An 18,332-nucleotide genomic window follows, 5' to 3' on the forward strand; every position below is an offset into this window, starting at 1 on the left:
GTCTTGAACATTTTTTGAGCAATATGCTGCAAAATTAAGGAAATGAGAAGAAGATAAATTGTAGTGAGTTCGTCAAAAAGTTACCAGGAGCTGTGGCTCCAAGAAATAGTTCAACACTGTATTTTTTAAAAAACAGGGACATTAAAGGGTGAAAAATTAGGCTACACGCGAAGTAAAATGTAGAATAAAGAGGGAGCTAGCCTGCTTTACAGTGTTTTTTGTAAGGAAGCTTTACGTATCGTAAAAGTGGAACTGTAAACAGTTTCAGGTAACTCATTAGCTAAAGCTTAAAAAAGTTAAAAACTAAAAACCATCTAAAACTTACTGAAACGTTTTGCGCTTATAGCTGCTAAAAAGAAATAAAATTAAAAAGCTAGGTAGTAAGTACCGTTCAGAAAGACCTATTTGGTCTTAAAATTTTTTTGCGCAATATGCTGCAAAATTAAGGAAATGAGAAGAAGATAAATTGTAGTGTGCTCGCCAAAAAGTTACCAGGAGCTGTGGCTCCAAGAAATTGTTCAGCACAGTATTTTTTTAAAAAACAAGGACATTGAAGGGTGAAAAATTAGGCTATATATATATATTGGTTTCCGCACTCACCCATCTCAGTTAAAATTCCATATACTGTGACGTGTATACGAGTCAGTTTCCCTTAGAATGTCCTTCACGAAGGCGTCCCTCCTCTTAGGCAGATAGCGCTCGAGGCTTTGCCATCATAACATAAACAAACCACAAATCCTGTAGTGTGCTATTGGAAGTCTCCTTTTCTCACTGTTCTGCGTTACCCATATATATATATATTTTTTTTTCATTAACGTACAGAAACTGAATGCTTGGGTTCTTCAGATTAAGTAGAAATATCAAAATCCCTTACTTTTACTTGTATTAGATAAAATATTATTCTGATAAAAAAGTATTGAAAATGCTTTTATAAGCATATGATTCTATTTACTAATCGATATTTATTGCATTCCTTCAATATAATTCTCTCCGAGTGCAATGCATTTATGCCACGTTTTTTCCAATCCTCGAAAGTTGTTTTCATGAAATTTCTTCAGCGCTTGCAGCGAATTGCCTTTTCTTAAATTAATAAATTTAAAACAGTGATAACAATGTTGCAGTTCTTATCATGAAAATAAGAAACAGTCATACGGTGCTAAAAATACACGAAGGCAAGTATATTGTGAAGAAATATATTATCCTGATGCAAAATCCATGAGTTACCTCCCCACAGTTTAGATCGCTTTCTATGAAGTGTTTCACGCTTCACGCTAAGGCCAAAAAAACACTCAAATAATACTCTTTATTTTCAGTTTGGCCAGTTTGTAAATACGTATGGTTGATAGATTTCAATAAATGCCAAAACAACTGTTGAAAAATCTTTGCAAGCGACTTCTTTGCTCGCGATTTCTTGTGTATTTTCACTGAATCATTTTCGATATTCTTTTTATCACAGTAATATACCGTACTATAAAGTATCGAAATAGTTTTTATTCACAAAGAAAAATATAATGTAACATTATGTAACATTATGTAAAGCATACTTGATTAAATATCCATAATGTCTCATTAATACATAATTTATGAATCGTAAATGTATGTTGCACCAATATGTTGTTTTATGTAGCCTTATATTATCCTCATTTCACGTATCCATCATAGGTCAGGGGATCATAGGTTATGGGATCCTAGGTGATCCACCATAGGAGGCAAGACCACTACTGTACATACAGGGTGGTTATAATTAAAGTTACCCTATTTAGATTTACGTAGAACCGAGTCTGGTAGATCTATTTCATTGAAACGTGGTATATACGTTATGGACGACGAGGAAAAGAAAAAACTGCAATAAAAATAATAGTTCAAATTTCGACCACCAGCTAAGAAGGGGCGCATGAACGAAAAACACAAATTGGAAACTTAAAAAATTTTATTTAATCATAGCATTTATTGAGTGTGCATTCCATTTGCGTCAATCACACGCTCAAAGTATGTTATTGCGTATTCAGAGGTAGCGCGAAGGGTTTCTCGATCAACTGCAGCAACCTGGTGTGTTTTGCTTACTTTCAATTTATGCATGGTGAGTATGCTTTCTCCATAGACACAATCCTTCAGGAATCCTAGAAATCATAGTGATTCAAATCCGGAGAATGAGGAGGCCAAGCAGTCAGGAAACATCTTGAAATTACCGACCAGCTCCAAAGCGGGCACGAAGCGATCGATGCCTTCACTAGTCCTACCAATGCGAGGTAGTGAACTATCTTGCATGAAGACAATCTCTAAACATTCTTTTCCTTCTAACACAGGAATGACGTGCTGCTAAAGAAGTTGGCAGTACCAGGTAACTGTGATGGAACACATTTGAACCCTTGATGAGTATTCTCATCAAGAAAAATGGACCAAGAATGAAATCAGAAATATTGTAAAACTACACCATACGGTAATGTAATTAAGATGCAGAAACTGTTTATGCATAATATTAAGACTTGCAGTACACAATATACAACTGTTTTGAGTATTAACTGCTCTGTCTAGGGTAAAATGCGACTCGTCCGACCACAATTAGTTCCAAGGCCATGGGTTGTCAACGGCTATTTTGGCCAAAAGAAGGCTAGTAAGATAAGTGCCTTTGTTCGGTTCTGCAGGATTTACCTCTTCCAGAATTTGGATGTCGTATGCAGTCGTATGCCATCTTGCAGTGGATCGCGGAACCTTCCCTAACATCGATCATGGGGGAGACAAATCCGAGACATCGTTCGAGTACTTGTCGAAGAATACTGGGAACAGGACGCTCTTTCTATCCCGCAAGAGAAACTTCTTCAACAGTTTCACGTGAAATCCATTTCCGCCCTCTCCTCGCAGCACGCACAACTTCCATTTAGTAAAAAATCTGTTTCTGTCCTTTCTTCGCAATACACATAACTCCCATTTAGTAAGAAATCCTTCTCCGTCTTCTCCTCTCAGTACACACAACTCTCATTTAGTAATCATCTTTTTCAAACTCTGCCTTGATATGGGCCCCTTTTGTAGGCCTTTAAAGCCTACTGCACTGCATTATTGTAGCAATTTTTCAGCAATGAAGCTGAAAAACTACTGCTGTTCTGATTTAATAACGTGGTCACTAAGCTCGATCTTTCTTCTCCAAAGGTATAGTGAAGAATGATTTTACGGCATTGACTGCTTCCTTTTTAAAACGCTCCAAATTTGCATACTGTCCTTTTGGCATTGCATGAAAAGCGCCATCTGTTGGTCAAAATTTGAATTTTTAATTTTTATTGCAGATTTCTTTTCCTCATGGTCCAGATAATACATATACCAAGTTTCAACGAAATAGGTCTACTAGGAATAAGTTCTGTGTTTGTCTAAATAGGTAACTTTAATTATAACCACCTTCTATTTTTCATAAGAAATGAATTTCAAAAGATACTTTGAAATTAAATATTTTCAAAAAATGAACACAGTACATGAGAGAGAAAAATTTAATCTGTGTGATAGTTGTATCGTAAGAAATCAATAAAAATAACACAAAAATAAACTGAAAAGCAATAATGATCTTAGTGTTACTATACTTTTATTAGTTTCATTAAAATGATTTCATGTTTTCACAAACTTTATATGAAGTGCAGCAGCCAATCATAGAAACGAATGCCGTGAAAATTGCAATTGCCTGCAAATATAAAAGAAGAATGGATGAGAAGTCTTCAGTTGTGGTTATAAAATATTCATGAAATTACTAAAGCTAGAAAGTAAAAGACTAAAATTATTTGTCTTAACTCAATGATATAATTATAACTTTATCTTATTGCAGATTTATTCTAAGCGACTAAAGCTGAAGATAAATTTAATAGAGCAAATAGTTTAAAAGAGGTCATGGATTACAGCAGAAATTAACAAAAACAACATCCAGAGAATTAATAAATATTTAGAGGTGTTCATATACATAGCGTCAAATGAAATTTGCTCAGTTACATACATCTGCGTACATTCATTTATGTAATACACATTTAGATTGACGAAGCAGATACCGGAGTAGATGATTTTTTTCTACAATATAAGTACAGATGCGGATTTCAGATGCCCCTTTTTTAAGAATGTTTGTGGAAGAGTAAATACAATAAAACAATACAAGTGCCATAATGACGTAAACTGTTAGACGCATTGATAGCGTAGATACTGAGATATTGAACCACAATAAAAAGCAAACTTAACAGCCAAGGAAGATTAAATATTCATTTTTATTTTAATTGACATTTGAGGCCACAATTCATCTGGCACTCTAATCTTATCTATTTCAAAACGTTTACATTTTTGATAGCTTTGAGGAAAAAGGGAAGTATCAGGCAGCAGTCTATCTAGACAGCAAAGTGCGCAGTTATCCAGTATGGCAATTTATTAAGCGAAAGGTTTCGGTTTAAATTCTGAATTAGCTGCGTCATCATTACTACGCAAAAGTCACATGATAGGACTAATCTAGAAATGACGTAGTCCAGAAAAGTTATTACTATTTTAGATTAGAGATGGAAAGTACTCAAATTAAAATGGGAATCAAGGGACTATTGCTAATTTAAATTATAATTTTAGTTTACATATTTTTTATCTTGCATATATGTGTAACAGATTGGAGTAGAAGTATAGCTGTAATGAATTAGAAAGGTTTACTGCGTACATATAATGACGAAACTTGAAGACAAAAACAACTATTGATAAACTATAATTTGCGTTCACGACGAATCTTAATTCGAAGCAGGTTAGATTCGGTTTCAATACATTTTATACATTTTAGTTGGATAATTAATAATGCTCTAAAAATGCTATTGGTTGTTTGATTTGTAGTTCCATTTACGTATGTCATATGATATGTATTAGTCTAGAAATGACGCAGTCGAGAAAATGTTATTATAAGGAATTGCTATATTTGAAATGGAAAGGGGAAATACTCAAATTAAAATGAAGAATTAAGGGGCTATTGCTAAGTTATAATTTTAATTTACACATTTTTTTATTTTAGATATACAGGATGGTCATTAAAAACTTCCCCAATGTATTAATCCCTAGCTGTCTATCCGCTCAAACAAACTACATGAAATTTAAGGTATTGCTATTTGAAAGTATGTGCTCGAGATTGTAATGATTTAAAACAATAGAGCTTTTGCGGTTACTGCTACAGTCAAGTTATTCGAAATTTTAGAATGACAATACCCACTTTTTTCTGAAACGCTTTGTAAAGGAGCAATAACAACACAGAAAGGAGTTGCATTGACGCACTTTGCATACTTCGTAGGAACAGATAGTAAAAGCACAAATCACAGAACGCCATGTGCAAAGCATTGTTTATGGAAAACCTTTAGTAAGCAGTGTGAATAGACTGTTTCTTCAATCAGGTGTTCGAACGTGCTAGCAACATGACACTTAACAGTGAAACAACGAGATGAATTGATAAAGCTGTTTTATTTGAAGAGGAAAATATTTTCGAACCAGTGGAAGTTTATTGATGAAATCACAAGCTAAGACAAGGCCTATACTCTGTAAAAACTGTACGTGATTTGGTAAAAAAAAATTTGAAGAAACTTGCATACTGCAAGAAGGGTTGCCCACAGTTTGGATGTACCAAAAACCCTAGTCCTAATCTTTAAGTTTCTGCGTTTTGTTCTGTTGATGTTTGCTTATCGACGTGGAGACGAATAACAGCGTGTGGACTTTGCGAATTTTTTCTTCATCAGACATGATGAAAATAGCAGATAATATGCACGATGAGGCGCATTTCTCTTTAAGTAAAAACGTAACTCCAAGAACTGTGTTCCCTATGCTGACGAAAATTCTCACGAAGTGTTCCCAGTGCCTTGACGCGAAGATAAAGTGACAGTGTGATGCGGTAGCGCAAGAACATTCATTCACGGTCGATACTTCTTCGAAGAGATCACTTTCACAGGTATGAAATCGTTCTTCGTCACAAGTGCTGGGTATAAAACAATGTTGCAGAATTACATAATTCCAGAATTGCAGCAGGGCTATGTCATTACTGAATTTCTATGGATGCAAGATTGTACTCCTCCACGCGTCCCCACATGTATTTGGCAAGTGCTGTAACAACACTTTGGAGATAGAGGCATATCCCGTAACTTTGCAGTTTCGTGGCCCCCGACCTCACTCCAATGGATTTCTGATACTGGAGTTACCGTAAATCTAGGTCTACACATCAAATCCACAAGATCTGTTAGACGCCGTAGAACGTGAAATTACACAGATTCCTTCTGCGATGTTACATTCGTCGCTGTTTTCAGCAATATCCCGCATGCTGTGCGTTATTGTCTGCGAAGACGGGCACGTCGAAAACTTGTAATTTCAATAAAAGGTTTTTCCTTTCTCTTCTCTTGTGTTGTCATTGGTCTTTAACAAATATTCTTCTTTGAAAATGTTTTACGCCGGCAATTTTCGTCACGTGTATTGTTCCAACGCCGTTTATAGATTTTCAATGCGCTGATCAATTTACGCAGGAAAAAAGTGGTAGTTGCCATTCGAAAATTTAGAAATGTTTTCATTATAACCGTAACCGTGAAAGCTCTGCTGTTTTAAATCATCCCAAACTCGAGAACATACCTTCAAATAACAATATCTGATACTTCATTTTGATTGGTTAAGCGGATAAGTTGTAGAGACATTAGGTATTCTTTTGAAAGAAGGAGAGATGAAAAATGAGCAATGCCCTCGCCGAGACTCGAACCACCGAGCTCTCGAATACTCACCGAGCGTGCTGACGGGAACCAACCGCCAAATGCTGGTGGTGAAGAATCATAATTCACCACCGTTTTAGTTCAGGCGCCACATAGAGACATTAGGTATTTTTGAAAGCAGGAGAGATGAAAAGTGGGCAATGCCCCGGGACTCGAACCACGGACCCCTCGAATACGCACCGAGCGTGCTGACCACGAAGGCATGCTAAGAAGGAGGGAGAAATACTATACGGTCACTAAAGGCTCAATATCGGAGAAAAGTTTTTTTATGACCACCCTGTATACACTCAATGCTGTTATATATATATAACAGCATATACATATGAACACATAAAGGTTGCGGAATACATGTTTCTTAGGTGAAAAATAATCGTTAAAGAAAGAGTTGCATTATTTAGATTATGATAAATTCGCATGTCTTCGTCGAGGACTTTTTTAAGGGAAACTGGCTCATATTTACGTTGCACACTTAGAAAATCACAATAAATCCCATGAAACTAGGCTTTCGCTGGAATTTGAACCGGATTTGAACTACCAATGCTCAACGTTTTTACCACTTGGCGGCTGGTAAGAACGAAGATTATGTTACTGTGTCAAAAAGGGGAAGATTATATAATTGCGTGAGGTAAAGAAATTGCGAATTTGCTTTATTTCTGAATTAAGTGCCATATTACCGGTTTATTAATAATTGTGTATAAAAGTTTTGGCTTTAATATTATTGAATAAATGATTTCATTTTGATATTTGATGTTTTTAAATATATATGCTTTATCTGTGTTACACTAGAGTCATACGACAGCCATTAATTCTGGAATGACAATTTTCAAATTCAAGTTAAAATTTTATCATACGTACACATGCTGCATAGGTAGAATCCAAACGATGATTAACGTTTTTATGTTATGTAACTTTGGTTGAATGCGTGAATTTAGTGTTTAACTCAAAAACTCATACTAAACTACATTAGCCTTTTGCTGCTCTTTTGAATTAATTAAAATAACTCATCTAACATAATACATTAAAATGTCTAAAAATAATGCAATCGGAGATAAATATGTAAAATAGGACATTTAAATGGTTGTTGCTGAAACTTTAAGACAATATCAATGCAAATAAAAGGAACTGTATATCTCGGAACATTTTAAAGAAGATCAGTAAATGCTATTTAGTACTTTATGAAACTTATAAATAATTTTCGCCTTATACTCGATACAGAAAAATACGTGCAGATACTATTTCATTTATAAGCAGTGTAAAGCTAATCTTTTTTGTAAAGCAAATCAGTATAAAGTAAAACTTTTTTGTAAAGTATATGAAATGTGTGTTAAAATACAAAGTGTTATGTGTAATAGTAAACCATAAAGAAAAAGAAAGCAGAAGCTTTCCTGTTTAAGGCATAAAAACACATATTTCCGAGACAAATGCTGATTATTTCAGTAAAATAAATAGAATATAAGTATGCTTATTTTAAATCCAGTGATTATTATTTTCGATACGGAAAAGGAAATATCTCAACGTAAGTGTATTTCACAGGTCAGCTGATAGTCTGTTGAAGTCTTCCAAGAGGATGCATCATCATATTTCTCTTAGTTTGAAAATCATTATGTGATTAAATTAAGTAAAAAGTATAAATCGAAAGATTTGCGTTATATATTTGTATTAAGATTGTTTCGTAAGACATTACAAAACTGAAATGTTGCTGCTAACTTTATAAACAGGAAAACACATCTATTTGGTAGTGCTTTTTCTGCTTGAGCATTCAAATCGTCTTTCAGTAGCCATCACTCTTGTCTTTAAATGAAGTCATTTTATGATCTCTTTATGTGAATGCTCAACCTCATCAAAATGCCGCGAATAAAGGCTCTTTTGATGCTTTTGAGAATGAGCTACTTATATGCGATCAAAATTATTGTGCTTATTTAGAATGAAAAGATTTCCTGAAGTTGATGTACATCACACGCAGAAAGAACTTTTCAGCAAAAGAACGTACGCTATAAACATTTAAGATGCGGAAGACAAATTTCGGTTGCATAACAACTTACAAGCATTTCACTTCCCGGGTAGCTGTTGATGTTGTATACTTGAGATTGAAGTGGTCATTTTTACCAATATCTATTTTAAGTTTTCTTTGAAACAAATGAATTATTTAAAAAAATTGAACTTTCATTTCCTTATCTTTAATTAAATAGAATTTTTCTCATTAGTTAATTATGATATATTTTGCTACTATACTTTACGACATAAATTAGTTTCGTCAAATATTATGTCAACATTCAAGAATTTTCCAATATCAAGGCAACAAATTTTGTTACTAAGAATAAAACCTTCACTTACAACTTTAAACATTTAAAAGTCTAAAGATATTAATATCTGTCTACTTGATGCTCAGTCCCATTAATTAATTTCAGAGCTCATATAATGGCCTAAAATTCATCTTGTGTCTAGAAATAAACTCGTATAACTTGAGGATTAAATTGTCAGTCTGGATTTTATATACTAATTTCAGAAGGCCACGAAAACAACTACTCGAATATATAATCTGTGGTAATTCGTACCATATTAATGATTTACCAGGAGATATACTGTTGTTCTCCTTTTGCTTAATATCATAATTTAAATTCGTGCAGATCTGGCATTAAATGAGGCTAATCTGTGGTACCTGGTTTATACCATTTTCATCCCAGTCAATTTACATGCCTTTTTAACCATGATTACTGCATTTGGTGAAGGCTGTATGTGCATTTTTCTTGGTTAATTGACGGCTATTCTATTTAGGTTATAGAGAAAAGGTTGTTTTAAGCAAGAATTGGGCTAAAAGAGAGATAGGAAAATGGAATAAAAGACGTAATTAATATGTTCAAACAGAAAAATTTCATAGAAAATCAGCTGGAAAACTAAATGAGCTATAAAATCCAAAAAACGATTTTTTTTCCTACAATGAAAGCTATTTACAACATATCTAGAAGTAATCAGGAGATATCAATGTATCGTGCTCACATAATAAATGTACTGTATTTCGTACTACAAATTTTTATATTAATATCTGTCTACCAAATCATTAATATGGTACGAATATGGTAAATCATTAATATGGGTAATATGGTAAATCATTAATATGGTACGAATTACCACAGATTATATATTCGAGTAGTTGTTTTCGTGGCCATCTGAATTTAGTATATAAAATCCAGACTGAATTTAATCCTCAAGTTATACGAGTTTATTTCTAGACACAATATGAATTTTAGGCCATTATATGAGCTCTGAAATTAATTAATGGGACTGAGCATCAAGAAGACAGATATTAATATCTTCTGCATACACGTTTTAACAAGAATAAAAAGCATTAGATGTCTTTACTGTTTTGTATGTTTTCTGTGTTTAAAGAATTCTGACAAAAGGATATAAAGGTATTTCTGAAAGAATCATTGATCGAAAAAAACTTTTTATTATCTTTTTCTTGCCATTTGTGTATTTAAATAAGCCCAAAATAGTGATTAAATAATTGAAATTAATTTGTCCGTTAGAAGTAATTCCATTTGATGAGATTTAAGATTCTAAATAAAATAGATTTATAGAAGTTCGAAAAACAAGAGACCTGACCAAGAAACAACGAGCCAATGCGCGTAGCGTTAAGATAAACTCGATTTATTCCACATCGTTTTCACATCCTTCGCTTTCCGCAAGTAATACATTTACTCCATGGCTTCAGCCATTTTTGGAATTCACGTACTATACTGCTACTCTTTGAAAAGTTCTTCCGATCTACTTTTCGCAACTTAAATGCGAGTATGCTAGTGAGAGATGCTTAGAATTCACCGTAATTAACGTTAATATTATTCTCAGAACAAATACAGTAGTATTCATTAGTCAAGATGTTGAAAGTCGTAAATGTTATTTTGCAGGCAATATTTTAATATTTTTCCTTGCGTCTTGAATGCCAACGAAAGACACTTGCCTGCAGTATTGTTTCATCCTAATAACCCTGATGCAACATGGGGATTTTCTGCCATCAGTTTCCTTAAATGTGTACGAAATTTTATTGTAAATGGCAAAATATAGCATATGTATCTATGTCTAATTGGCTTAAAAGGATGAAAAATAACATTTTCCTTTTAAACACTTGTCTAACCATTTTTCATAGGTATCAGTAAGAGCAATGAACCTAATTCATATTTTTCAGGATTGGAATACCTTGAGAGGACCATTTATCGCATTTTCCCCTTGACAACAAGTAATGGATGTGCACATTTTTGGTTAAACCAAGGCAACAAATTATGTTCTCTGTTAATATATTCTTGTTTTTTTAAACTTCGATATGAAATCAAATATACAAACTTCACTCACACCTGCAGTTCCTATTTCTTTCTCTTCTTTTGACTCGAAACTCTTGCATTCCCAGATGGACGCTGTTCCTGTTGCCACTAAAAGTGTAAAGAACAGAAGATCGTGCACACAAATCTGAAAAAAAAAAAAAAAAAAAGGAAAACAAAATTTTAGTTTGCTTTTATTTTACATATTTTTACGAGGTTAGATTCAACATAACTTGAATTTCTCTGTTTATTCTCAAACCTCAGAATAATTCGTACTGTTAGCGTACAGTGGTGTACACTGGATACGAGATTTTCAAGATACGAGTAGACGTTAGAGCAATTTTTTTTGTATCTAAATACAAGTAAAATTAAGGATACGAGTTGTTTGCTCTACCACTACCAGCTGGCGCTGCGCACAAAGCGAAGAGAAGCTCGTTCTTTTAGTTTACGTAGCTACCCATATTACTTGTAGATGCATCTTTACAATATTTCTTGCTCGCTTTCTGGCATTCTTCACGTGTTTGTGCAGTTACTGAAACAAGGAGATAATGAAGGCAACAGCGCCAGCAAGTGCATTTCAACAATACCGAAACCACGGATAAGAAGTAAAAAGACTAACTTAAGTGAAAAGACGGATAAGTTGCCGTTTGTGGGCTGAAGGAAAAGAAGCCGAAAGGAGATAGCTTTAACCGAGGACATCATCGGCGAGAGGGCAAGAGTTATATATGCTGATTTGAGAGGATCGTAGCTTTTCAAACAATGAATCTGAAGAAACATTAAAATCACGTCGAGGCTGATTTGAAAAGTTTAAAAGGCGAATTCAAATTGACTCCGTCGTCAGAGTGGTGAAGCAGCAGGCTCAGATATGAAGGCAGTGGATGAGTTCTTCGAAACTTTCGGCGGCACTCATAAAAGATAAAAAGTTACATCCTAGTTACTGCTACGATCTTAAAGTGACAATTTCAAAGTAACATACTGCAGTTTTGCGATGACGTTCGTGAGGAGAATGGTGTGATATTGAAATACAATATCGTAAATGGTTAGTTACTGATTGGATATTTCGCTTGAAAAGTAACATTAACATACTACCTATTTAGTTAATGTAAATTTTCATAAAACAGGCTTTGTAAATTATTTTCGCCTTGTAGAGTTTTTCACTGTTACTATATTAAATGAACGTTGAGGAACCCAGTGAACTGTTAAGCTACTTATCGCTGAGTTCAAATAACTAAAGTCGTAGACTCAAGAAAGGTTATCTACCCTTTATTTCACTCAAAATAAGATGAACAGTTTGCCTCTTTCTCGGGCGTACAACAAAGCCTCCACTTGGGTTTAAACTCAGAATAAGAAATGAGAACTAAATTAGAACTAAGAGACTTAGCCGAAGCTAACACAATTATCTAACGTAGTTGGCCCTTAATTTAAACTAGTCGGAGACTATTAAAAGGCACGTAATATATGGCCGAGCGTAACAGCTTTAAGAGAGATTTAGTCCGAAAACAAACACGCGCCACTCAGGATTTCTACCTCTCTCTGAGGAAGTAAGTTGAACCTTCCTTAAATACTACTTTAAACTCATTTGCAATCAACGCGATTCTAAAAATTCATTCTGGTAGGAAGTTGTAAGTGGAAACAAGAATCGATAGGAAAGCTCATCGAAATTAAAACATTTGCTATAAAATTAACATATAGTTTACAACCTTTTAGGCTTTCTGGAGACAATAACTCTGCATAAATATAACTGTGAGAAATCAATGATTTACGAAAAGGACAGATTGAAAATCGCACTCTAAGTGAAAAATCAGAAAACAATTCAGAAGACAAGAATGATTATATTCAATATTATATCTTTGCTCAAGTACTTAATTTGTCCATAAATATTCTAATCATAATTGGACTAAGAAGTTCAATGAATACTTCTTTTCGATTTTTCTTTAGATCATTTACTACGAATAACAGATGATGTAATTATTTTACACAGAAAAAACTGTTACCACTGTCTCACATAACCAACGTTTGCAATGAAACATTACCTAAATTAATTAACATATGTAATTAAATATATTTCGTATAAATCAGAATAGCATATGATCGAGATCCTCTGCATTTATGGTGAACTTATGAGCCTGGATAAAATTAAGCAATGAAAGATAATTACCTAGCACATAAACATACTTAAGAGAAATTTCTTAACAGCACAAATTATGAAATTTTTGAAATTGCAAATATATATATACATGTTGGTGTTGGTGTATTTAATTATGGCAAAGCACACTAGGGCTATCTGCCTAAGGGGAGGGATGCCTTCGTGGAGGACTTTCTAAGGGAAACTGGCTCGTATACACGTTACAAATGGGGAAAACCACGAAAACGCCCATGCAGCCAGCCCGTTTGCGGGATTCGAACCTCGGACCGAGCTACCAGTGTTCAGCGACTTTACCGCTCGGCCGCTGGTGGGCCCTATATATACATGTATATGCATATATATGTCATATTAAAAGCACAGGAAATACCGGAACACTGTGGAATAAAAGCAAAGGAAATAACGGAGCAGTGTCGATGCGTAGTTATCCTATATTGAAGAGGAAGTAATCTGATTGCGTCGTAAGCTGTGTTGACTTCGTAAATAAAACTTGGCAGTAGAAGCGATTTTAATTCCATTTTTATTTCCAATTGATATTTGTGGCCACAATCACTTGGCACTCTAGTCGTGCCTTTCCACAGAAGATTTACATTTTTGATATTGTTGGGATAGAAAGCAAGCCAGCGAAATCACATCTTAGCACAGTAGCGAGCAAAAGCTGAAGTGCATAGTTATGCAAGGTGGAGGCACGCGAAGAGAAAAGTTTTGGTTTTCAAGGGCAGTTTCAGTTCCCAATGATTACGTCATCAGAGCTGAGCCGATCATAGAGTGATCTAGAAATGACGCAATGCAAAGAAGTTATTACGATTTTAGAATAGAGAGGAAGAATTAATGTTTATAGTTTAATCTATAATTTTGATTCATATATTTTTATCTTACATATATATATATATATATGAAAACATTATATATAAATGTGAGTAGCAGGAGTGCAACAACTCAACACAACTAACGGCATTGCAGTGAGACGAGAGATGGACGATGGAAGCGAAAGAGAACAGTCATGTTTTCGACCAAGACGTATTAATAGATGGCGAACCTGTTAACTTCTCAATTATAACTCTTTTTTTCATTTGTAAATACTCATCATTGTATCTCCATCAATAACTAAATAAATACTTAGTCACCTAAATGTGTGTCGTCAGCGTAGAAATCCCCTAGACGCCGAGTTTACATGGGCGCTTTGACCGGTTCTTCTTCAGTCAAGGCAAGCTGTTCTTTAAGAATCAAATAAAGAATATTTTGAATTCAATTTTGATGAAGTGCAATTAAAGAATCTTTGAATTAAATTTTGATGAACTGCAACTATATTTTTACCATTAGAACGTATTGTGTGAAAAACCAGAACTTTTCTTTTCGAAATCGAAACTCAATTTTTATTTTATTGTATTAACTTGTTTCTGACTTGTGTTCTACGAAATAGTTCAGTTGTGACAATGTCAACTCTAAATGATATACCACATATCGCTAAATCCTTAAAATCAGCTCCCACGAAAGCAATTAAGCTACTACATAAATTTGTGTTTAGTCAAGAAGGCGACCGTGCAAATCACAAACGACTTCACTGGACTAGATAACTCTTTTCACACTGCCGAAGTTAAGGAACGTTTATTAAATATTTTCACTCTGGCTGATCTAATTTTGATTCTTAATGTTCTGAATTTAGAATGTGCCATTTCCGCTGATGAATGTTATACTGCAATTGTGAATGCTTTAACTAATTTCGATTTGCTATTGGAAACTGCTATTTCCGATTCTGATTCTGACAACGAATTAGAAAACCCAGAACAAAAATTAATTGCCGAAAATCAAACAGATTTTGAAACCACTACGCAGTCAATTACTTGTTCGACCTTGGCAGCTAGCCAGGTCATCGCTCACAAATCAAACACCTAGTTTCGGCTTACAAACCTAATAAAACCAAAACAACTGATTTGCAAGTGTCTTTAATTTTGACGGATGAAATCCCTGAACGTCCTCGCCGCTTATCTATAGCTGAACAACGTATTGTAGAAGCTCAAATACAGCAGTGGCTGAACGAAGGAATTATCAAACCTAGTTGCTCCGATTTTGCTGCCCCTATAGTCCTCTGCAAAAAGCGAAATGGATCTTACCGACTATGCATAGATTACAGACGTCTTAACAAGAAAATAGTGAAAGACAATTTTCCTCTACCCCTTATATAGCAAATTCTGGATAATTTACAGAATTCTAAGATCTTTACATCTCTTGACTTGAAAAACGGTTTTTTTCATGTTCCCATGAATCCCCAAAGCAGCAAATACACTGCATTTGTTACACATGAAGGCCAGTATAAATTCCTTAAAGTTCCCTTTGGACTGTGCAACTCTCCTAGCGTTTTTCAAAGATTTATCAATACCATATTCAGACCTCTCATTAGTGATCAGGCTGTTATAATTTATATGGATGATATAATAATTCCATTTAAGGACGAAGAAGAACGGAATTAAAAAATTATGACGAGTCCTTCAACTTGCCTCAGACTATGGTCTAGAAATAAACTTTCAGAAATGCAACTTTCTAAAGAAAAAAATTGAATTCCTAGGTTATGTTATTCAAGATAGCACCATTCGACCGTCACCATCCAAAACACGCGCTGTACAGTCATTTCCTGAACCCAAAACAGCTAAACAGGTGCAAAGTTTTCTTGCCTTAACTAGTTACTTTCGAAAATTCATTCAACATTATGCCAAAATTGCAAAACCCCTCAGTGACTTACTACGTGAGTCCACTCCTTTTGAGTTTGGTCCTGCGCAACAGCACGCTTTCTTAAAACTGAAAGAAGCAATTTCCAGTGATCCTGTTTTGCACCTTTACCAACAAGGTTTACCGCTTCAACTTCATTGTGACGCAAGTAAATACGGTTACGGATCTGTTCTCTTACAACAAAGCACTGATGGTTCCTTCCACCCAATTTACTATATGAGCAAGAAAACTACCCCCCCCCCCAAGAAGAGAAATACTTCAGTTATGAACTAGAAATCCTAGCCATCATTGAAGCCCTTAAAAAATTTAGACATTATTTAGCCGGAACAAAATTTGATATTGTTACAGATTGCCCTGCTTTTGAAAAAACCATGTCTAAAAAAAAAAAAAAAAAAAAAAATAACACCCAGAATTGCTCGATGGGCTCTTTACCTTGAAGACTTTGATTACGCAATAAAACACCGCTCTGGACAGCTTATGAAACATGTAGATGCTCTAAGTCGTTTCCCTGTTATGTTAATTGCCATCGACAGTGTCACTCAAAAGATTATTCACGCACAATCAAGTGATGACTTCATTACGGGGATCCAACATACTTTAGAAAAAACCCCTTTAAATGACTACTCCTTAAAGAACGGTGTTCTGTATAAAATAGTTGAAGACCAAGAATTATTAGTTGTACCGAAACGGAATGCAAACCGAAATAGTGCAAAATGTTCACTCTAAAGGTCATTTTTCTGCTCTCAAAACGGAATCCATTATTAAACATGAATATTGCATCCCTAATTTATCTGCGATTGTTAAAAAAATCATTTTGAACTGCGTACCCTGCATTCTTTGTTCCAGAAAGGCTGGTAAAGCGGAAAGTTTTCTTCATCCGATTCCAAAAGGCGATACACCACTTGCTACTTATCATATAGATTTGCTGGGACCACTGCCGTCAACAAACAAGAATTAAAAATATCTTTTTACAGTTGTTGATGCATTCTCAAAGTTTCTTTGGCTTTATCCTGTTAAATTAACAACCACTCAAGCTGCTGTCGACAAATTGAAATTACAGCAAACAACTTTTGGTAATCCCCGACGCATTATCTCAGACAGGGGTGCAGCTTTTACTTCAATTGAATTTCAAACCTATTGTCATGATGAGAATATTGAACACATCACAATAACTACGGGCGTTCCACGTGCAAATGGACAGATTGAACGCATGCATGGTATTTTGTTTCCCGTCTTAACTAAGCTATCTTTAGACGATTTAGTGGTTTAAACATGTTGCTTCTGTGCAGAGAATCATAAATAGCACTACATCTCAAGCCACTAAGTTCACGCCTTTTGAATTAATTTTTGGAATAAAGATGAAAAACAAAGACGATATCAAAATTAAGCAAATACTTGAAGAGGAACATTTCCAATCCACTTTACAAGAAAAAGAAAGATTACGCGACGAAGCGAAAAACAATGTTCTCAGACTTCAAGAAGAAAATAGATGTCAGTATAACAAACGCCTCAAACAGTCTTACTTATACAAAGTTGGCGATCAAGTTGCACTTCAGCGTACTCAATTTGGAATTGGAATCAAACTTCGTTCCCATTTTTTTGACCTTACAAAGTTACAGCTGTTAAGCCAAATGACCGCAATGAGGTAGAGAAAGTCGGACTACATGAAGGTCCGAATACAACTTCCACAGCTGCTGATTTGATGAAACCATGGCGTTTTCAACAATGAACTCTTAATTTAGAATTGATATACTCTTCAATTGGACATTCTATTTAGTATTTACTACCTTTCATTTTTTTTCCTGTTCATTATTTTTTTAATCAGTTGAAAAGTTCTTTTTCTTTTCCTCTCTACAAAGAATTGTTATATATACAAGATTTATTAAGATGTTCATTTTTTATTGCCTAACCAAGATGTCTCAGATATGCTCCTAAAGACGCTCGAGCATTTAAGACGGTCTGGAGAAATAAAATTTCTTCTTCCCTCAAGATGTTCCAGAGTGATCTATTGACACTCCAAGCAAATGGCGTTCCTTTTTTTTTCCTCAGAACGTTCCAAGATGGTATATCCAAACGAATATTTTTTTTTTCCTTTTCTTTTTTTTTTTTTTTTTAATTACTCTTTTCAGATTTTGTTGTAACTCCATCGTCGCCAGGAAGCCCTGTCGTGTCAAGATACCCGAGTGTGAGTAGCAGGAGTGCAACAACTCAACACAACTAACGGCATTGCAGTGAGACGAGAGATGGACGATAGAAGCGAAAGAGAACAGTCATGTTTTCGACCAAGACGTATTAATAGATGGCGAACTTGTTAACTTCTCAATTATAACTCATTTTTCATTTGTAAATACTCATCACTGTATCTCCGTCAATAACTAAATAAATACTTAGTCACCTAAATGTGTGTCGTCAGCGTAG

At 34.6% G+C, this 18,332-nt stretch overlaps 2 protein-coding genes across 7 annotated transcripts in view; one reads left to right on the forward strand and one right to left on the reverse strand.

Annotated features, from left to right (window-relative positions):
• The window catches only part of LOC118186821 (glutamine synthetase-like), a 44,366-nt gene extending 26,077 nt beyond the window's left edge, over nt 1-18,289 (forward strand). Inside the window, exon 7 of one of the 2 annotated variants that reach the window (XM_035356975.2) lies at nt 18,044-18,289. In XM_035356975.2, coding sequence (XP_035212866.1) covers nt 18,044-18,107 — 64 coding nt within the window. In that variant the 3' untranslated portion in view covers nt 18,108-18,289. Of the gene's footprint in view, nt 1-10,914; nt 11,226-18,043 lie in introns of those variants that run through there. The other variant, XM_035356976.2, reaches the window with a different exon arrangement.
• The window catches only part of LOC118186822 (uncharacterized), a 370,423-nt gene continuing 355,643 nt past the window's right edge, over nt 3,553-18,332 (reverse strand). For 4 of the 5 annotated variants that reach the window (XM_085822215.1, XM_085822213.1, XM_085822214.1 and 1 more), the window contains exons 3-4: nt 11,079-11,192; nt 3,553-3,667 (exon numbers count right to left, since the gene is read on the reverse strand). In XM_085822215.1, coding sequence (XP_085678341.1) covers nt 3,584-3,667; nt 11,079-11,192 — 198 coding nt within the window. In that variant the 3' untranslated portion in view covers nt 3,553-3,583. The remainder of the gene's footprint in view (nt 3,668-11,078; nt 11,193-18,332) is intronic. The other variant, XM_085822216.1, reaches the window with a different exon arrangement.

The sequence above is a fragment of the Stegodyphus dumicola genome, chromosome 8 (genome assembly GCF_044657685.1).
Source record: "Stegodyphus dumicola isolate Sdum_Otavi_A_Nest chromosome 8, ASM4465768v1".
Taxonomy (NCBI): Eukaryota; Metazoa; Arthropoda; class Arachnida; order Araneae; family Eresidae; genus Stegodyphus; species Stegodyphus dumicola.